The 22,010-nt window shown below is 41.7% G+C and overlaps 1 protein-coding gene across 1 annotated transcript; it reads left to right on the top strand.

The window, feature by feature from the left end:
- Positions 1–435: 435 nt before the first annotated feature.
- Positions 436–21,298, top strand: jam3a (junctional adhesion molecule 3a). Its single transcript, XM_035386496.1, has 9 exons — positions 436–588; positions 14,992–15,060; positions 15,218–15,331; positions 15,418–15,570; positions 16,181–16,383; positions 17,056–17,155; positions 17,502–17,631; positions 18,285–18,339; positions 18,639–21,298. Exons 1-9 carry the CDS (start codon positions 540–542, stop codon positions 18,672–18,674), a joined length of 909 nt encoding a protein of 302 aa, XP_035242387.1. The 5' UTR covers positions 436–539; the 3' UTR covers positions 18,675–21,298.
- The last annotated feature ends 712 nt before the right edge of the window (positions 21,299–22,010 follow it).

The following is a 22,010-nucleotide window of genomic DNA, read 5'->3' as shown; positions in this document are numbered from 1 at the left end:
TACAAAAAACGGGTGCAATTTCCATATGGATTTCTACATTCACCCGATTTGTATGTATATACTCAAATACCTACTAATTAAAGTTGAGTCTGCATTAACCTCATATTCATTGCTTCATTGCCCCCCTCCCGGGACTGCTTGTAACTGTTCCAGCACAGTCTATTCTCCTTGGACCAAAGCCCGAGCATGGCAGCTTGAGTTTCTGTACTTTTCCAACAGCTGAGTGGCCTACTCATTGCTTTGACAACAGAAAAAAGTTATGTATTTAATATAAGACTTCACAAATGCTTGGTAGTTTGGTAATGTATAAGTTCTAATATAGACTAACCTATTTCGCTACCAGATGCCGCACCGTTTTTGTAGAAGTCCAAGCGATGACGGTAAAGGTCCATCGCCAGTCTGGATGCGCCATGTCGCTATGGAAACGCAGCTAAACGTCCCTCCCCCAGATCCTCCCATTCTCCCGTTCTCATCCTCTCCACAGCGCCCCAACAACATGTTCATGTAGCCCAGCCGAAGAGTCATTTAGCAGCATCAAGATGGCGATAGCGGGACTACATACCCTTTTCATCCTCATCTCAACACAATGTGAGTCCATATACTTGCAATTGCTTGAGTACAGCCGTGGGTCGCTGGTATCGTTTAAAAACGCATTTGAAAGTAGCTCTATGAGTTTCATTTCTTATTCTGTCGACATATGTTAGACTAGCTGCCAAAATAACATAACGGTGGGTAGGTAACGTAGCTATCGATAAATGTTATAACCAAGGTTAAAACCTTTCTGTCATCGGATCACTAGAAATGGTAACGTTACGTTAGTAAATGGTCTGATGGCATCTATCTAGTATGTCCATCTCTGATTGGAGCAAGTCTAAATTTATTATCGATAAAGTTCGAGGAGCCTGGTTATATTATTATACACAACTTGAAAGACAGTGCTAGCTTACTGAATTTTTTTAGCTAAGATTGTTTACTATCTGCAGATAAATATCTGCATTTCCAGTTTGGGTTACGAATTTGGACCGATCAGATATATCAAGCAAGATATGTTTGTGTATATTCGAGTAAATCCTACGATATAAAACCGTTTTGTTTGCCAGAAATGAATTCGATGCTTTTTTCGACATCGACCTAAGACGCACAATTATCGATCTTTGTCATTTTACTGTATGCTGTTTAGTTATTAGCGGCAGTTTTTTATTTATTTATTTCTTTGTTGTGACAATTGGAGCAAACATTAGTCAGGAATATGTTTCATTGTTATCTGATTATATAGCTTTAGCTAATCTAACAGTAGTTGACTAACTCTGGCTAAGATTTGCTCTGTTATTTAGATATGCTAGCTAGCTAGTTTTACTTTGAGCAGTATGCCTCGTTTCCTTTGCTGGTAGTACTCAATTATGGAAGGCTGTATGCTAAGGCGATAACGGTTTTCCAGGGCAGGGGCGGGGGTAAAACAATCGGATTTAATTTGTAAGCACGTACAGCACATGATGCTTGTGTCTGCGCCCTTCACATTAATCCCTGCTGTTACGTTTAGCTAATTTCCCTGGTTGCTCTCGTCATGGCGAACTGTCTGTGGTTAGCTATAGCGAGCTAACTAAATCATATTGCTTATTTGTGTAAATTGACGTAAAACACAGACAACTATTAAATTGTATTCTTTTAATAAGTGTTGTTTCTACTGAAACGTTACGGGCTATACGATTGCTTTTGAATATGTGAATATCCGTTAGCAAGCTACCGTCACTGATGCGCTGTTGCTCGATGCAGCGCTGTTGCTCGATGCAGCGCCGTGTGCTAGGCATCTAGGGCCTCTCACTTAGAGACATGTAGCTGTACCTAACTTTAATGATGGCTTGGTATTGTGGGGTAAATTACTAAACTACGCTCTAGTTCAGAGGTAAAAATAGAAAATTTCCGGAAACGGAATGAAAATTCCTTTTTTAAAATTTTGAGTGCATGAGTTATATTTTCATTTATTTCGCTACCTTTTGTTTTGGAATAAATCTAGATTTTCACTTTTTTAATGTAATTAGATCGTATCAGTTGTATGGACGAAAAATGATCATCATAAAGAAAGCAGAATTGTACTTATATACTTAACTATTTATAGCTGTACAGTCAACGTGAAAATGTGACGTTAACTAAATCATGCTGATGCGGGCTATTTCCAAATTGTGCTCCCCATGACGTGTTTGTTTCTTAATTGCAAAGTACCATTTTAATATGCTAAATTGCTTTTCCTTCAGCGGCTCCAAGCATAAGGGTGAGTGTGTAAGGGTAGGCCTCTCCCTGCTCAGCATTCCAAATGGTATTGCAGTTATTTTAGTATCCTAGACTATATGATATGGTCACATTCCTTCCAGCCTATTGGGGACCTTTCATGTTGAGTTTCCATCATAACAGGAGGTAAACTGGGAGAAATTGCAGGAAGTACCATAATCTCTCTCGTGGATAAGTTTGCCGTTTTTTAAGGACAAATACTGTGTCTGTCAGGATTAGTGTTTTTTTTTTTTTTTTTTTTGGTGAGGAAATGGTGAACAGCTTTCTCCTGACCTTTGCAAAAACGGAAAGTTGTTAGGGTTAGTGGTTGCCCCTTCCTGCTCTCCTGCTCCTGTTTCCTGTAAGCTGTCTATTGTGTTCCAGGTAGCTTAGTGACCTTTGTGTCTTCCAACTGTGTAGGCATGGTGGCATTAGTTTAAAAAGCCCATGATAAGTAGGATCCGTAATGAACCGGTTACATGCTACAGAATGTTGTAGGTGGTGTCAGAAAGGTCCTGGAATTCCCACCGAAGGGGTTCTTTGGAAGCAGGTGACAGAGGAATTTTCCCGCGGGGAGGTCAGTTGTAGCGTTCATGTCCGATAGTGACCAACCGAAGCAGTTGCCCTGATACATTCCACTCGTGGCTTCCCGGACAGGTGGCTATAATGTAAACTATTTCAGTCTGAATGAATTCTGCTCATCTGCACATTTGTTGTTTCTGTAGTTTCTGTTTATAGATAGATACTACTCAGCCTCACTGGATATGCAAACCTTTTAAATCACAGACTGTTTTCTCTTATGGAAATGGAATTATGTGTTTGAAAAAATATATTATTAATACATTGCAACAGTTCACAGTATATTTGAAAATGATTACTGCTTTTTACAATAATACAGTATATTGTACCGCTGTGAAATATAAGTGTATTTATCATGTTTTACAAAAAAGTCATCAAATTAACAATATGTGTTCCATTGCAATTTGAGTTAACAGGCAACATTATTGGTAAATTCCCTGCTGTATTGAAAATGCACAAACATAACTGCTTTGGCTCCAAACAGGACGGCACATTCGCGGGATCACATCTCAAAGGAGATTACAGTCAAATCCAAATGGGTAGAAGGTCAGTAGGTACATCAGGAGTGGGACTTTAGCAGGCTAAACGCGAGTAACAAGATCACATTGTCTCCTGATTTATGTCTAGATCCTCTTGTGACCTCCTGGGCTTCATTATTGGAAAACCCATAATCAGTGGTCTTGTCTTGCATTTAAAAAAATGTCTCTTGAGGGAGCAGAGTTATGGACACATTACGGTGAAGTACTAAATAGCTGTTTCAAAAAGCCCTGGAACAGATCACTACTGTGGAGTAGAAAATATGTTGAGTGAAAGTTCATTAAGAGATTTGAACTTCCATGTGTTATGATGTAGAGCATTACACCAGCCAGAAATACAACAGAGAAAGTGAAAACAAGCTCATCCTCTTTGGAAGAACTGACAGATTTGTGGGCTATTCCTGGAAGGCGGGGACTCTGACCCTTTCAGGCTGTGGATCTGTATTGTTCTTTCCCGAGAATGTCCCTTTGGCCTTTTGGATGTTTTTTGTCTGCGGATGCATTAGTATCAATTTTACAGATGAAATCCCTCCAATGTGGGGAAAGGTCATATGAATGTGACTGGCTGTGGCCTCCAGTGCCTAAACGAGGGGGTATGTGGTGAAAACAAGCTACAATTTCGACATTCATTGTAACGTGTGCACATCTTTGGTATTCCATGTGGCCTTGTTCTAATTTGCATATGATGCTTATGTAATGAGGAATTCTATTCACGATGTTGCTGTTCTCCGAGTGACGGTTCTCTTGATTTAAAGGCCTGTGGAGCTTTTGGCTCACGGTAAAACACTTTTTTTAATGCGTTGCCATAGTACCTGCAGCGTGGACCAAATCCTTTGCTTTTCCATTAGTCAAAGTCCAGCATTTCCAAGTAGCCGCATATAAATTTCAGTACGTCTAATAAGATCCGTCCCATGGTTCAAAGGCAATTTAGTCATTATAATGTCCATAATAAAATCATGATTCAGTACGGCTTTCTTAATTATAAATTAGGATGTAAAATAGGAGAATGAGCATTAAAATAGAAAAGTAGAACAGTACGTAGGCTAAGTGAACTGAATTTATAAAGCCCTTTTCCCAGAAAGTATGGCTGCACAAAGTACTTTATAATTAATTCACCCGTTCACACACACACACACACACACTCCCACATCAACGGCACACACTCACACACCAGCAACAGTGGAGTCTGTGGAATGAATGTGGTAAAAGCACTGCGGTGTAGTCTCTAATGCTTCCTTATTCAGCTCTTGTCAGCAGGAGAGGCAAGATGTACAAGACGTGAGGACAATAAAGGTTGTTGTGGTGTCGAGCAGAGTGGCTGTGTCTTTCATTTGTCAAGTCCGTCTTGACACACAGTTCAGCTAGACCATCTGTTATGACTGAACTTTGCATGACCTATCAAATAATCAGTGTATCAGTCAAGACCATACACTGCAGGTTATCAGCTGCCGTTTCCACATAGTTTATAATACATTTGCAAAGACATGTTTAGCAGCTTTCAAAAGTGCATTTCACATGATAAGGGGACGTAATACATCTACAGATGACAGTTCCGTTCTACAAATAAAAGATGTAGCCTAACATCTTTATTACTGCCAGCTCTTCATTTTTTTGAGGAATTATGGACTAGTGTTGAGCCATTGAGAAGATTTAGGAATATAAAATGAGGTAGACTATTTAAAATGAACATTCCCCACATTTCTACTGTTAGGCCTACTTAGTAGTAAAGATCTGTTGCAGGGCTAGAAAGCAAGAACAACCATCACCTGAGGTGAAATCAGATGAATTGTTTCTGAAAGTCTCACAATTTTGAGTGTACTCATTATATCTCAGTTAAAATATGAATGTACCGCTATTTCAAATGTTTTAGTCAAAAGTTTGAAACCCATAAAGCCTTTGTTTGCACATAGAAAAGACTTTAAATGACTCCTTAGTAGTGTGTGCCATTTTCAGTGCAGTGAAGTGAACTCTTCGTATGATCAGCGTTGTGTAGTGGCTCTGCAGAAAATAGCTCTTTTTTTAACCATTTCCCCCCTTTTCTTATGTTGGCTAAATGAAGGCTACATGGAGATGGCCAGTTTGTTACTAATGAGGCCCACAGGTAAGAGGAAAGGCAGTTAAAGTGGATAAAGAGCACGGTTGGTTGGCATTTTAGAGTCTTTGGAAGGTCCTATGCAGCCAGGAAATATGTGGATTTTGAGTCATCTCTTTGGCCAAGGGAGGATGTAGCATTTCTGCAAGGCTGCAGGTTGACAAATATCTAGAAATGGCTGTGCTGTGACCCTCTTACCTGAGACCACCATGAATTAGCAAGCTGAGTGGTGTCAGTCCGGGGTTGACAGCTCTTATAAATATCTAGGGTATACTTGAATGCTAACCCCTACAAACCACCCTTCAGCTCCACAGTAGGTAAAATATTGCCGTGTTATGCACTCCAGCTGGCTTTTGCATTTGATTTGCGGGCAGTACTGACACTCTACTGACAGCTCTGAAGCAAAATATCTCCTTAGTGGGTACTGTAGCTGCTCACAGGAGTGAGCTAGTGATTTATTTACACAGGCTACATGTTGCTTGTATTTCATATCCTGTATACTTTAAACTAATGTGAGTCAAGCACTGTCATCTCATTTAGGAAAAGTTTTTAGATGTATTTTTTCAGTGTTACAATTTTAATCTGTGTTGTTGCAGAACAAGGTTATTTTTTCATGGCATATGTTTTGCTCATGGAAAGTTTATAAGTTTTGATATTAATAGCTTGTTTTATACAAGAAGAAATAATAGCATTACAGCAGAAAACTAACCAAATTTACTTTACTGCCTTAGGTTACCGACCTCACGCAAAGGGGAGAAAATGAAATGGCCTAGGTTCTATTATGGCCATTACTTTTGATTTGATTTGATGTTTTCGCTTACCAGTATGAGCAATTTTGAATGGTGCACTGAAAGAAAGGGTTCCTTTTTGTTGAATTTTGGAACAGTGGAATCACAATTGCTACCGTGTCACTGTGTTTCTGATAAGCCGCCAATTGAGTGATTGGACAGTAGGCCTGGGGCGCAATTGTCCTGACAAAATTGGAGTTTTTAAGAACTGCTGAAAGTTGACAGGAAGAGAAAGCATAAAACTAACAAAAATAATTGAGCACCTATGCATCACTAGTGTGAGATTTTAGCTTCATTATCTTCTCACCAAATCTTCCTTGATCTTATCATATAAGGACACAGCTGGTAGGCTACTTGGTAGCTCACAGATTGATTAACAGGAGGACAGCAACTGGAATCAGGGACTATTAACTCACTGTAGAACTGCCAATATACCACTGCACTAATTTATAGGCGTCAGATTTATCACCGTTCTCGGGGTAGTCATTAGTAGGCTGTATCTACCTTGTTCAAAGCTTACAAAGGGTATCCAGATCATCAGTGGAAAGGTTCAGACTGACTCTTCATGTTTGAGTGCTTTTTTTCCCTCCCTTACAAAAAACATGCCCCTTGAAAAACATTGTTAAACAATCAAAGCCTATTTTCATTTAATTGTTTTATGCAGTTCATCTACAACTTAAAATGTATTATTTTATTTCAGTGTGGAATTGAAAATTGAAAATTACATTTTCGATGGAACATTTTGGACATCTCTAGACATAGCCTACATACTTTCATATACAAGTCTAGGGCAACCTATCCATTGAGTTTGCTGCAGCATGAGTTGAACACATAGATATTGCCTTGTTTAACCTAGTTGGTCACACACATTTGCCTATTAATCCATCCGTATCTGATAATCAGGGCTTTATGAGATTTCATACTGTGAGATTCAGTGTCCTGCTGGTCACCTAGAAGCACTGGAATTTCACCTGTCAAGGAATAGAGTTTTATAAATAGCGAAACTGTGCCACATGGACATGATTAGCATACTCAATTTCTACCCTGCATACAGTACAATACTTGTTTTTGGTTCTTCTCAGACTGCAGATAGCTTTGTGTTGTCAAAATATTTAATCATGATGAGCTTGGCTAAACCTTGCTGTGCAGTTATAAGAACAAGCACGTGGTACATGGAGTTTGGGAACGTCTTCATCTAGAAAATGTAGGATATTCTTAAATGAAGAAACTACCACTATGTGGTCGTGGAATGCTAATGATGAAATTAGCATTAGCGACATTTTTTTTTTTTTTTACATATTTAGCATATGAATAATGATGCACGGTAAATTGTATTAGCCTAAATGTGTATTTGATGACCTTTCTCAAGTAGCCCATTGCAGGGTTCTGGTCTCACCAGCACGAGCATGTTCCTCGTAGCCTTTAGTATCAATTGTAGCACGGTATAGGCCCTACTTATGTCCTGGTGAAAAATCCTTAAGAAGTAATGTTGCCTGATGAAATTGTGTCGAGTGCAACATGCGTCACTGCAGAAGAACGTCATCGGCCGTCATTGCGGAAGATCTCGCTTAGCGCTCGGAGCGGCGGATGAATTATCTGATTTTTTTTTTTTTCGAAAGCTTCTCTCTCAGATAAGTGCTGCGGTAGCCCGTTGAGAGGACCCACCTCAGTCAGCAGAGAACAGGCTACGAGTCTCTGAATCGGATAGATTAAGCTGCACGAGAGAAATCCATTGAATTAAAGCACAAAGCTGGCTTTCGGCCCGGGTCAGTCGATTACTCTCTAATGTCCAGTCCTGCTGTCACACTCAGGTACTGTATACGGGAATCTGCAGTTCCTGCAGCAGAACCAATGCTGACTCTTGCACAGTGCAACTCTATTTCAAGTGGCCAGCTTGTGAAGGAGCAGTTGTACCAGGGATGTTTTGAGGGCTCTTACATTTTTGAGCGCCCCCCCACCCCCCCCCCCCCCAAAAAAAAAAAAACCTGACACTTTGTGTAGGAACTGGTCTTGTAACCTAAAGGTCACTGGTTCAGTTCTTAGGTAGGACACTGCCATTGTATCCTTAAGCTAGCAACCTGCATTGCTTCAGTATATATCCAGCCGTATAAATGGATGCAGTGTAAATGCATGTAAAAAGTTGTGCAAGTTGCTCTGGATAAGAGCGTCAGCTAAATGCCTGTAATGTAATGTAATGTAATGTGAAGCATGGATACTGCGTCACGGGTAATGTGTAAAGCAGTCCATTCAATTGACTGTAGTTTTTCCTCTTTCCTGAGTCTACACAGGCATTCAGCACTTAATGCTTTGTAAATGGTTTAGCACTCAAACTCATTCAAGCAATATAAAGAGCCATACCTGTGCCAAAACACACTCTCCTATTAAACTGCATTGTGCAGCCTGTGGCAATATCACTGTACGACATCACATAGTCTACAGAATTCAAGTTAACTGCAAAGAAACTGAAATACTACACAATATGGGAAAATGGCACCTGGATTGTGTTTTTTATTACGAATAGGGAAATTCCAACAATGTCAAAGTGTTTTAGGCTGGAGTTTTCCTTTAATTAATTGTCAGAGCTGGAAACTGTTTTGCAGACAAAGAATTAACATTTTAATTTATATTCATGGATCTTGGGGTTCTGTGAGTCAGAGCAATCCAAAAACAGAAATAGTTTAAGTCTAATTCACTGTGTTAAGAATACGTATCCAATTAGGTGTGTGGACACAGTCCTACTTTTGTTTGTTTCGAGGTAGATGTGTTCTGGAAGTGCCTACCTTTTAGAATAATTTAGGCCCACTTTTAGAAATATTTTCATTTAACTCTCATTTTTTCTAGACAGTGTCTCTTCATTGGTATTAGTATTCTTCTGAATCCCTCAGCACGGACTGTCTTGTCTGCAGCTGAGCCAATTACATGATTGCGGGGGTCAAAGGACCAGTTCCAGCATGCTTTTGGGGCAGCAGCTCGAATGTTCCTAAGACCATATATAGAGGGTCAATCCTGTAGTTAGTCAGTTAGAGGACATAGTTAAGTAGTTATAATTTGCCCATATGCTAGCCTAGGTTCCAAGACAGACCCTAAGCGACATGTTCCCAAGCCCCTTGGAACTACAGCCCCATCCCTTATTGGCTGGTGGAGATTTATTCTTTGACCCGCGTAGATCACAGAGGCCGCAGAATTGCACTCAGGCAGAAAGCTGCTTGGAAACTCTCAGCGGTCAACATGGACGATGGCCAGCTTTAGCCACAAGTGCAGATCCACAGATAAAAAAAAACAAAACAAGCTCCCATCGAGGAGAACAGCCTGAATAAATAGCATGACGAAGTAGGGGTTTACCGTTTCCTTACAACAACTGATTCTCATTAAAGGTGGGATTGAACGTTGTAAATGTCGCGAATAATGTGTATCTTAAGCGTTGCGGGGGAACTGTGAAAGCGCGTTGTATTTGCAGAGTTCAGCAGGCCGTTAATGTGTTTGGGTTGGGTAGCGTTGAGAGAGGCCGCCGCATGGTGCTCTTTACAGTGTGATTTGTGACTTCCCCCTTATTCCCAACAATAACACGTTAGGTATTTTCAGAAGATTTTATGGGCTTTCCAGCTTAGTGCTGTGGCTTGTTCGTCATGCTAGGTAATGGAAACTTAACTCCTTTATTGACAAATCGCAGCAATTTCAGAGAATACCACAGTGTATGCTTAAGACTCCAAAAGATCTATAATATTTTATTATTTTTTGTAATTGGAAAAAACTTTCCAACAAGTACTCATATAATATGGAACACCACAAACATAATGCTGACAGTATTTAACATGGAATGAACTAACTGTAACTGGCTATAATTAGAATTAGAATTTCACATATAATTTTGTGGGTTGTGTGACTTTCCCCTTGGACTGTACAATTTGTTGTAAATGCTCCCAGTAGACTTCTATATGGCTTTAATTGCGGCAGGTTTCACTGAAGTCAGTGTAAAACAGTTTTAAACGACTTTGAGTGCCAAATGACATACTGCTCTTTTCTAGTCCCCTTTGAAAAGGGATTGTAAATTCACTCAACAGCTGCCAAAGAGAGTGTTACAGTCTAGCAGAGACAATTCCCCACGCTTAGCTAAGGAAATCTGCGCAGCCTCTCCTCTCCCGATGCCTGCACTGGAGGTACAGTGCGGTGTGTGGGTGTAAAAATAGGGTCAGATACAGGGGAGTGGGGGGTTAGGCCAGCAGCGAAAGGAGAGGTTTGACTCCGCGGGTCGACGGCTTTCCCCGGCCGTCCACAGCTGACACAACACAAGCTGAGCCGCTCAGCCCGAGAGCCTTCCTGAAAAGCCGCCGTCGTCGCTGTTTTTTAACGACGGAGCGCGGCGCAGATTCACTCGCCGGTCGGCCATTTTAGTCTCTCTGGAAACAGGTGAAACCACACCGCTCGGGAGCCGACCCTCCGAGCAAAAGAGCTCAGCCCATTGTTTTGTTTTCGAACGGGATGTTTGAGAAATCCGAGACGGGACGAAAATAAAATTCTGTTTGACCTCTTGGGTTTTAATTTAACCTGGAATGGCTTAATGGCTTTTTATAAAAACACGTTCATGTTTATCTGGTTTGCTAAACTGTTTTGTTTATTTATTAGTTTTTTTTTTTTTGTGCTTGTGCCTTGTCTATTCAGAAAGGACAGAAAATGCAATGTCCTGAGAAATATTGGGTAAAACAATTGCTTTGAGTGGGGCGTTATGTTAAGGTTTTGTGCTCATAGTGGTCAGTATACAGTAATTACCTCTGATACAATCATTTCAAAGCTCATGATACTGTACCCATATAAATATTTTAGAATTTAATATTACACATGTAGCCTGTACTGTATAGACACATTTTCTTTTTCTTTATCAAAATGCAATAATATTATTTGTTTGCTTTTCAAACTCACATTTATCATCTATTTACAGAACATTTTATCAGATTAATTGTGTTTGTATACCAATATTTGTTTTTGCAAGGCCATAATTAAGAAAAAAAGTTTTCCATGTTTGTAATGCAGATCTTGTCTCTTGTAGGCTACTCCTTCTTAATTTTATCAGCCTTGAAATCCAAACCAACTGTCCCTACACCAGGAAACGTGGTTAAATGGGACATGAAAGTTATGAAATGGAAAGTTCAGAGTTTATGGTGGCTATTTATTTTCTTTCATATGGCTATATTTGCCATTGTTTACTGATATAAATCAAATCCTGCCAGGCCTAAAATAGTTTTTATGGACATCTATTTCATAGCATGTGCTGGCTGCCTGTTGCTTTGCCTTCGGCTAAAACAGACGTTGTGAATTATTGGTGCGAAAGCATGTTTTATTTCGGTTTTTTTTTTCCTTCTCGTTTTTTGCACCCTAGGTGTCTGTAAACTCAAAGGAATATTGAAGTTCTCACAGCCTCTGCAGGCAACACAATGAGCTCTTTTTTGCCAGGCCGCCCGGTGGGTGGGGGGGGGGGGGGGGGGTGGTGGGGGGGTGTTGGAACGCGGTTTTGCCTGCTTCAGCAGGGAATTTCCATTAATGTGTTTCATGAATCGTCCAGAGTGGCCGCCTTGCAAATTCTTTCGCGGCGTCGGGGGAGCGCTTGCAGGGTTTCTGGGTAATATTTCTCCGGGGCCGGTTCAGGCTCCGCCGTGCGTTCGGCTGCTCGGGAACGGAACGGAGAGGCTGTCCAGATGGCGGAGTGGAGCGCGCTCTGTTCGCCGAACTGAGCTGGATTAATGTTGCTTTGCGTCCACCTCTCTATGGATGTGAAGGATTAGGGCCGCGGTGTAGCATAATGGATATGGAGCTGGCCTCGCGACCCAAAGGGTTATGGGATTGATTCCCAACTGCGATGCTGCTGTTTGTACCCTGAATTGCTTTAGCAAAATATCCAGCAGTAAAAAAATGGATTATGAGAAATGTAATCTGTTGAGGTTGGATAAGGGTCTGCTAAAACAATGGAGCATAATGCAAATGATCAGATTAGATTAGCTCAGCGATAGAGAAGTAACATTCCCAGTGCTCAAGGATGTTGCTCAAAGCACGTTAGCCCAGTGAAGCAGAAGATGGCGGCCAGTTTCAAGCCAAAGTCACTTGCTGTGAAACCGTGTCATTGGCCAGAAACTCCTAGATTGTGTAACCATCAGTGATTCATTTTGCAATGTTTTTATTTCCACTCCGTCACAGTGCTCGGGGTCTCCCCCTGCCTGGTGCGGAACGTTCCGGGTCCTGGGGTTAAGCGGAGAATGTATTGTGTCGCAGGCCAGCGCAGTCACCTTCAGAGGTGACCCCTGTCACAAGGGGTTCGGTCTCGTAAAGAGGGCTGGAAACAGAAAACCAGACAGCATGCTGTACGCTGTCTCTCACAGGGGCTAGCCTTTTAACCTTTTTTAATGAATGCGGCACCATTTTGACAGCTGCAAATAGCACCATTTGTCAGGTACAAGCTAGCAGGGATGCTTGGCAGAATTACTGGACACGTTTGAAATTTGAGATTTTCATACAACCGTAAATATTGCCATGAAATGGACTGGACTACTTTAAAGGGACAGTCCATGTGATTATGGTACTCTTGCATGTATCTTAAGACTGTTTATGGATTTGAATGTATTAATTTGGCAGACCCTTTGATTCAAAGCTATTAACAAAACCATTATGAAAAATGACAAATGCAGAAATATTACTTTCAGTATTCTTTCATCTGTTCTCTTGCTGTTTTTATACAGCTGTCCCAGTACTGTATAGGAAGGGAAAACTATTGGTGCTGTCCAAGAATCTAAGAATTATTCATTTATTTGCTAGGGTAAACAAAATGTTACAAAATGTGTGGAAATTCGGAAAGAAACCCTTGACAGCCCTTGTGCTGAGGACACATTTTGAGTTACTCGTGCTTTAACACAGTATCTGCTTTTAAGATCAGTCTACACAGTATATGGACACCCTGTGGCCACAGAAGAATCCTTAAGGGTACCGTAAGGATGAACTTTATAACCTCCTTACAGCGCAGCGCTGCGCACAAGTGTGGGGCACCAGACGGCTCGGAAATTTCCGCGGAGTCCCCAAGGTCAGGATACGCCGGCGGAACCCCATGATTTTGACCCCATGCATCGGCCCCTGGCCCTCTCACCGAGCTTAAATAACTCCCTAAATTCGCTGAGCTGGGAGGGCGTACTGCACTTGTAAAGCATGCCGCCGGTTCCCTGACCTGTGACTGCAGAGAAAATGGAAACTCGCGTGCTTGTCTGCTGGATTTACTGGAGCTCTCAAACGAACCTGCGGAGAACGGCGTGCTTTCTCCGCCAGTCCGTGTAACGGTCCGCCTCCCGGGGGAAAGGGATGGGATTTGAGCTTTGCCGGGAGTTCCTTTGAGCACGGAAGGATGCACGCTGGAACGGTGATGGTGCGTGTGAACGCGCCCTTATAAGGTAACATGGGAATCACGTGGAATTACCTTCAGTCCACTGGCTCTCGATCTCTTTGTTCTGGTGTTGGAGCCATTTCCACTGACCATGAACTGTGTTCTGAGCCAAAATACAGATGTGGGCTTGTCAAAGTCCAGATCCCAGAGGCTGTGCTTTAGTTTCAGCTAAAGTGGAATCAAACCCAGTGCCCAGGAGCCTGGTGAAATGAATGCCACTACAGACAGGGTTTGAGGAGAAACTGGGGGAAGAGGCTTGGGGCCCTGGTGAACAAGATTTGGTCATTTGAATAAAGAGACCATTCTCAGTTGCTCTTGCATCGAAGATACTTTCCCTCCAACAGTTTGAAGTAGCCTAATTAACCTATCCCAAGATTAGTAGTGATTTTTTGATGATCTGTATTTCAAACCTCCCCAATTACAATTTGTATTTATTACCTTTGTTACTTTACACAACATGAGTTTAACGAACACAGAGTTTAAAAAATACACAAACAGCAAAAAAGAAGCATTTGCTCAAAGTTCAGTTCACGGGAACTACAAAGTAGGGGGTTGAGTAGCTCACTTCATACATAATTCGGGAGTGAAGGGCAGCCATGTTTACGCCAGGGAGCTGACTGAGATCATGTCTTGCGACCGACTAACACCTACAGGTCTCGTGTGTCCGCTTTCCAGAAGGTGAATAATGAGGCAGGGTTCAGTTGACCAGGGAGTCCTGTTCAAAGTCAGACTATAAAAGGTAATTTACTGTTAACAGCGGACTTGTTTTACGTGTCACATCCTGAACTGGGTAGGGAGGTTCCTGTTCTTATTTGTAGTCCGGCATTTATAGAGGGTTTTTGATGGCACGAGAGATGACCCGCTAACCCAAAAGGTTGCAGGTTCAATTCCAAGGCAGAGCACTGCTGTTGGGTCCTGGAGCAGCGACGCAGTTAACATGAATTACGTTAGTTCCTTATTTGTAAATGGAGCTTCTGTTTAAAAATGTATGCACTGTCAGTTGCATGCTAAGCATATCTATGATACTTGGGATAGTTAATGCAGCGATATTGGCAGCACTTTAGTAAACGGCTCTATTGCTGCTTATCCTGCTGCTTGCCAGGATTATTGTTCTTTACTCCTATACCGCATATTGAGCCACATGTTCTTGGGTAACGTGTGTGAAAAGCTGTTACTTAATGTCATGGTGCTACCACGTTATTGTCTCTTCATCCTGAAAATATATAAATATGGTGACATCACAGACCTTGCATTCACTACACTGTATGCCTGCATGTTGCCTTTCAGTTCATGCTCTTTATTTGTGTGTTCCAGGCTGCATAACAACATTTGCAGTGATTCTAAAAAGTCTGGACAAGTCCCCGTGGGCCAGTGAATTTGAATGTAAGTACATTCAGCAGCTACCACATCAAGCTACCTAGCCACCTCATTAATAAAACCCAATGTCTGAAATTAGCTTCTCCAAATCAAATTTTGTTTCTCCAAAACAAGACCTGTTTCCTTGCTCTGCTGATCTGACTTCCTCTTCTTCTCTCCCCAGCCATTGAGTTGTCTTGTTTGATAGAGTCTATCTCTACAAAAAATCCTAGAATTGAGTGGAAAAAGATAAAGGACGGGGAACCGAGTTATGTTTACTTTGAGAAACAGATCATAGGTAAGTATGGTGAAATACGGACCATCAACTGTAAAAGCGCTGTGCTTTGGAGAGGACGTGACGTGATTGCCTTTTGTTTCCTTCAGGGGATCTGGAAAACAGGGCGAGGATAATCGAGCCGGCGACTCTGGTGATTAACAACGCGACGCGGTCAGACACTGCCCAGTACCGCTGTGAGGTCACCGCCGCCAACGACCAGAAATCTTTCGATGAGATTTTAATCAACCTCGTCGTAAGAGGTAGGCTACTTCTAGCGTCTGACTTTTACACTCATACACTCGTACGGCACAGAGCTAATCTCTTGCTTTCGGTATTACCGTCTGTTCGGCACTATTGATGTTACTATCGTGTGATGTTTATGGGAAGGCCCTGCGTCTGCGTGTGATGTTTATGGGAAGGCCCTGTGTCTGCGTGTGATGTTTTTGGGAAGGCCCTGTGTCTGCATGTGATGTTTATGGGAAGGCCCTGTGTCTGTGTGATGTTTATGGGAAGGCCCTGTGTCTTCATGTGATGTTCATGGGAAGGCCCTGTGTCTGCGTGTGATGTTTATGGGAAGGCCCTGTGTCTGCGTGTGATGTTTATGGGAAGGCCCTGTGTCTGTGTAATGTTTATGGGAAGGCCCTGTGTCTGCGTGTAATGTTTATGGAAAGGCCCTGTGTCTGTGTGATGTTTATGGGAAGGTCCTGTGTCTGTGTGTGATGTTCATGGGAAGGCCCTGTGTCTGCGTGTGATGTTTATGGGAAGGCCCTGTGTCTGCGTGTGATGTCTATGGGAAGGCCCTGCGTGGGTGCAGACGGCTGTATGTGATCTCTGGATCTGACTTGCTCTCGCGTGTGCGGCGGTGTGCAGTGAAGCCCGTGGTGCCGCGGTGCAGCGTTCCGCAGTCGGTGCCGGTGGGGAAGACGGCCGAGCTGAGCTGCGTGGAGGAGGAGGGCTTCCCCAAGCCCCAGTACCTGTGGTTCCGCAACGACGAGGAAGTTCCGGAGGACCCCAAGAGCAACCCCAAATTCCTCAACTCTTCCTACTCTCTGGACCCCAACACTGGGACTCTGGTGAGGGGACACCTGTACCCTGTGGGTGGGGGGGCGGGGGAGGCATTCTGGGGAAGGACAGTCGATCTGGAGGGGGGGGGGGGGGGGGGGGGGGGGTCGGGAATCCGCTTTCTCTGTTTCCACATTCCAGACATCCCTGCCCTGCTTGACATAATTTCTATCACTGTCTCTGACTGCTGGAGAGTCCTAAAAAAAGACAGGCTTGGAATCTGTCCTCCCACATTCCACTTCCTCAACCATTTAAGTAAAAGCTTTGTGATTCAAAACACACTGCGGTCACTTTTATTCCAGGCTCTAGTGACTCTGCATTTCTGTTCATGTTTCCGTAGCTCGACTGCTTCGTTCTAAATTTAACATCCGCGAGCAAAAACTCAACGGGATTTGAACTCGTATTCATAGGACTTGACAAACATGACAGGAATGTCCACCTGTGCAGTACGGGGTGAGAGTTTGACTGTGCTGTACGGGGTGAGAGTTTGACTGTGCTGTACGGGGTGAGAGTTTGACTGCGCTGTACGGGGTGAGAGTTTGACTGCACTGTACGGGGTGAGAGTTTGACTGTGCTGTACGGGGTGAGAGTTTGACTGTGCAGTACGGGGTGAGAGTTTGACTGTGCTGTACGGGGTGAGAGTCTGACTGCGCTGACGGGGCCATTTGTGTCTCCCCCTGCAGACGTTCAGCGCCGTGCGGAAGGAGGACGAGGGGGAGTACTACTGCCGGGCCAAGAACGACGCGGGACACTCGGACTGTGGCCCCCAGACGATGGAAGTCTGTAAGTCACTCCGCACTGCCAATCAGGATCCACAAACATGCTTGACTGACGCTGCGCAGGAACGAATCGGAGCCAATCACAGCGCCGCCTGCGTTATTTCCTGTGGCTCCGCAGATATCTGGGGCAAACGCTTCTACAAAACCTGGATGTGTCCTAAAAAAAACGTCACCAACAGAATGACACGCTTCTGTCCTGTGACCGTACACATGTGACTTCAGAACGTCTGAAGACTAGAACAGGCTGTTCAGACTGTGTGCTGTAGAGACCAAGGGCCTTTGCTGCTAAGAAACATGGGTTGTTATGCGTCCATAACGCTGCCTGTTCTGTCCTCCTCCTCCTCCTTCAGATGACATAAACGTGCTGGCGATCGTGGGCGGGGCGCTGGCGGTGGGGTTCGTGCTCCTGTGCGTTATAGCGGGGGTCTGCTGCGCCTACAAGCGAGGCTACTTTCCCAGCAAAAAGGAGACAGGAAGCGAGTGAGTAACTGACCTGCCTGCTTCCGGGTCCTGCTCATTTATGCTTTTACATTACATTACAGGCATTTAGCAGGCGCTCTTATCCAGAGCAACTTACACAAGTTGTTAGCATAGCATTTACTTTGCATCCATTTATACAGCTGGATATATACTGAAGCAATGCAGGTTAACCACCTTACTCAAGGGTACAACGGCAGTGTCCTACCCGGGAATCGAACCTGTGACCTTTAAGTTACAAGACCAGTTATTTACCCATTATACTACACTGCCGCCCATAATTATTCTTAGCTGATTAACAATAACATTTTAGGTTTTATAATTGACCGCTTCGGGCCAGCGTGTAAATGAACTAGATCTGCTACGACAAGACAGAACGGAAATAATTCTACACTTTTTTTAGCTTGCGTTTCCATAGGATGCTAAAGTTTGTGGGGACAGGTTGGGTTGTACAAAGGCCTATGTGGCAATATTTGGAGTGCTCTATAACAAGTAACATTGTATTAATTGAGGTCAGAGTTGTTTCAGATGTGCTGGAAATTTTCTATTTTTTGGAAACCATCTACATTGTTCCTGTTTTTGCATTATTAGGACAATATGATGTCATCACATTCATATGACATGATGCCACTTCATTATGACGTTTTTTTTTTTAGTTTCAGAGCACCAGAAAGAGGAGATGGTGTGGACTATGTCAGAACAGATGAGGAGGTAAGCAAAATAACAGTAACAATCTAACCTAATTTAAAATTCCCCAACAAATGATTGTACTTACTTATATTTTAAAATATTAAATGAAGTGGTATTAAAGTGTGATTTGAAATGGAAAAACGAGATTGGTCAACAGCTTTCAGTTTCTCTAATCTACGCAGTCAGTATTCTTATCAAAGTAAACTCGTGAATTTGGAATGTTTTCTTTCTTCGGTATTATTTTATTTATTTATTTTTTGCTAGATGTTTTCAGCAATACACAGGTTCAAAGCTGAACTTTTGTTTCCTATTGTCCATAGGGGGATTTCCGGCACAAATCCTCATTTGTCATTTGAAGAGAGGACGGAAACGAGAGACCAGGTACATTTAAGACGGAGGTGTAACACCTCACGGGACTGAACTTCAAACAGGAGACAATTCAGTTACCAGAGCTGGCTTTATGCTGTGAAGTACGCTTGCAATGGAGCTACGTGAGCTTGCCAAAGGTGACAAACACGACCACAAACAGGAAAAATTCCAACCGTCTCGTCAGATCCAAAACAACCGGCTCTCCGAAAGACGCGTGCTGTTCCTCGTGCTGTTCCGTCTGCTTGCTGATTCTGTCCTGAAGAGACACCATACTTGCCTAAAACGGTCATTTTTTTTATTTCCAATATGGACGACACGCACCATATGACTTTGCACCGAACACCTCCTAGCTTCCAGTGTATTATTGTCATTTATATACCATACAATTTTTTGTACTGGCAAAATGTATTGAACTATTTTTGATGGAATATATTTTAAAATGCCTATAGATGAATGTTTACTTTTTTTAAAGATTTGTAAAATAACAGATTATGCTCATTTTTGTTTGTTTTCAAAAAGTATTGTTAATATTTATAACCATTTAGTATTCAGCATATAACACTTGCAACTGAAAGAATACCCAATGCTAATATTTTTTTTTTTATTATTATTTTCTAAAGATAAATTCCTGTTACATATCAGGGTATTTAGTTGTTGATCAACTGTCTTACACACCATTTTTTTAAACCGCTGAAATTTTAATGTTTAGCTTACCAAAAATGTAATATTTTCACATAGTACAGTAGGTCAAATATTTTGTAGGCAGTACAAAATGCTGAAGTTCATTGGTTATATACTGGTGCTCATTGTTAAACGGTTGTGGTTGCTTTCCTCCCTCTAAGTGGCCTTTTGTTTGCTGGTATATTGTAAGTATGCAACATACTGCCCAAGCTGGTAGTTTTAGTCTTCGTCAAAGGAAATAGCATCAGAACACAAAGAGAAGGTGAGAGTAGCAACAGTGCTCGTCTTTAAAAAAGCCTTTTGCTAATTGTATAGAAGTGTGCAAAGTTGTTTTTTTCCCCCTTGTCTGCAAGCGGACAAAACAGCTAATTAAAAACCCGGATAAACCTCAGGCAGCCTAGTAGAAGAAAATAAGCATGCATACTCAGTGTAAAGTGGGTTTTCCTTCGCGTGTGTCTTGTAGCAGGCAGGGAACTTTATTTACCTTTTTTCATTCCCCTTGCTGGATTTCTTTTCCCAAACACCACTTTCAGTAACAAATGACACAATACAGAAAATGCTGTACTGAAATTCATGTATTGTACATTTCCATTTTCACGTAACACAAACTTACGCTTTCGTTTTATAAGGGTATCCATTTTGTTTTATTTTATTTCGTTTCTGTCGTCCAGTTTTGGAGAAAGCAATTCAGAAGCCTGTGATAAAGGTGTGATAATCTTTCACCTTCAATCATTAAAACGCGTTGTGTGTGGAAAATACAGTTCATAGCTGTTGTATGTTTTTTTTTTTTTTGTTCATTCCTCTCAAGTGCCTTGTTTGTGGAACTTTCAAGGATAAAAACATCTCAGGAATCTCAAGACAAAAAAGAAATGAAAAATCAAAATGTCTCCACTGATGTAGTCCCTTGAAAACATTTACGGAGCAGGCATTTGAGACTATTACAGCCTTATTACAGTAGGCGCAGCCCAGTAGGATCAAGTGGGCCTCAAGTTACTGAATATTTGTTAACTTCGACTTCAAAATGCTGCCAATGTACATGTCTAAAAATTATGTTTGTCTATAAATCTGTGGAACAGGTGTTTGAGAGGAATGATTACAGTCAACAATCCTTAAATATTGTAACTATATTGCCAAGGTCATTTCCCCAAATAATATATTGGTTTTGATTACGTTGAATGGTTGTGTCTGTGAAGTTAAAAACAAATGCTGGGTTTTCTCGGTCAATCGCTTTTGCAGTGGTTACAAATTAAGCAAATTGTGAGAGCAAGTTCAGTTGAACACACCTTTGCTTTACCGCCCTGAAATACTGCAAAAAAATCAATATTTTTCTTCAGTCAGATATATCTGTAGGTTTTTTTGCTCTTTTTAAATCATTGTAGAGAGGTACTATGTACTTTGTATTTTGTTACTCCATACCCTGAGAAATGCTTATGGTCAGAACACCCTGAGGCATACACTGATAGTTTTCCCATGCTCAGCCTTCATTTGAGTGTCACGAGACACAGAGTGAATAAAGAACATTCAGACTTAACCCATACATCATGTACAATAAATGAAAAGATTTAGCATTCTGTAGATTTAAATAATAAGAGTATGATTACCTTTCTCTGTTTTCCATTAAAAGTGTGCTGGTATATATTGAACATTGTGGTTTGTCAAACATTTTTCACATTTAATCAGCTTTTTTATGTTGATATATTTTGAGCATTGTGGTTTGTCAAACATTTTCACATTAATTCTGATTTTCATTTTGTGAAAATGAAATTCCTGGGCAAATAGCGACAGCAGCTTTGGAAGACATTTCCAGCATACAGTATTGCAAACAGTATCGCAATTTCACAACCTGCATACTTGAGGATCAACTGTGTATTGCGTGCAACAGTATTGCGATTTCTCAGTTAATAAAACTCTCCTTGGTCGGGACCAAGCACAGGTGTGTGTGGCTTACTTATTGTGATTTCATGAAAATCGTAAGTTTCATATTGGCAGGGCAGTCAATGTAGCGAGACAAACACTAGGTCATTGTTCAGTCCGCACTGGTTATCAAAATGACACTATTTTACCACACATGAAAGCTTTGGACAGGTATGCATGTAGCTGTCTCAGCTATTGTAGTCTTTTTTTATTCACTCTAATTACGGAAATGTATTATTTTAATTCACTGAGTGTTCTTTAAAACATATTAATTTCCGCAAAATTGGAAGTGGTGTACTCTGCTATTAATTCCACTAATCTACCTAATGCTTTTCTTGGCAGTGGAATTTAATCTATTAGGAGAAAGTGCGAAATTATATTTAAGCAAATATAAGGATGCAACCTGTTTTGAGAAACCGTATAAACATAATCCCAGGCAATTATCAGTACAGACAGAAATAACCTGGCAATGCAAGGTGGTGGCTGCTGGCTAAACAGCACTGGGATAGTCTTCTGTCGTTTTCGAAAGAGAAGATTTCATTGTAAACAGATAATGGAACAGATCCTGCATATTAACGTAACTATCAGCAATTTATAGTAGATCAATGTAATTCACTGGTCTTTTCAAAAGTGAAAGATTGCCCTCCTGTGGCGACACATGGGATCTACATTCAGTAGAGCACATTTCAAAATAGAAGTAAGACCAGTTTCCCCCCTCTCTTGTTAAA

The sequence above is a fragment of the Anguilla anguilla genome, chromosome 12, assembly GCF_013347855.1.
Source record: "Anguilla anguilla isolate fAngAng1 chromosome 12, fAngAng1.pri, whole genome shotgun sequence".
NCBI lineage: Eukaryota > Metazoa > Chordata > Actinopteri > Anguilliformes > Anguillidae > Anguilla > Anguilla anguilla.
Note: the sequence above shows the minus strand (reverse complement) of the source record. Positions and strands in the feature narration are given on the sequence as shown.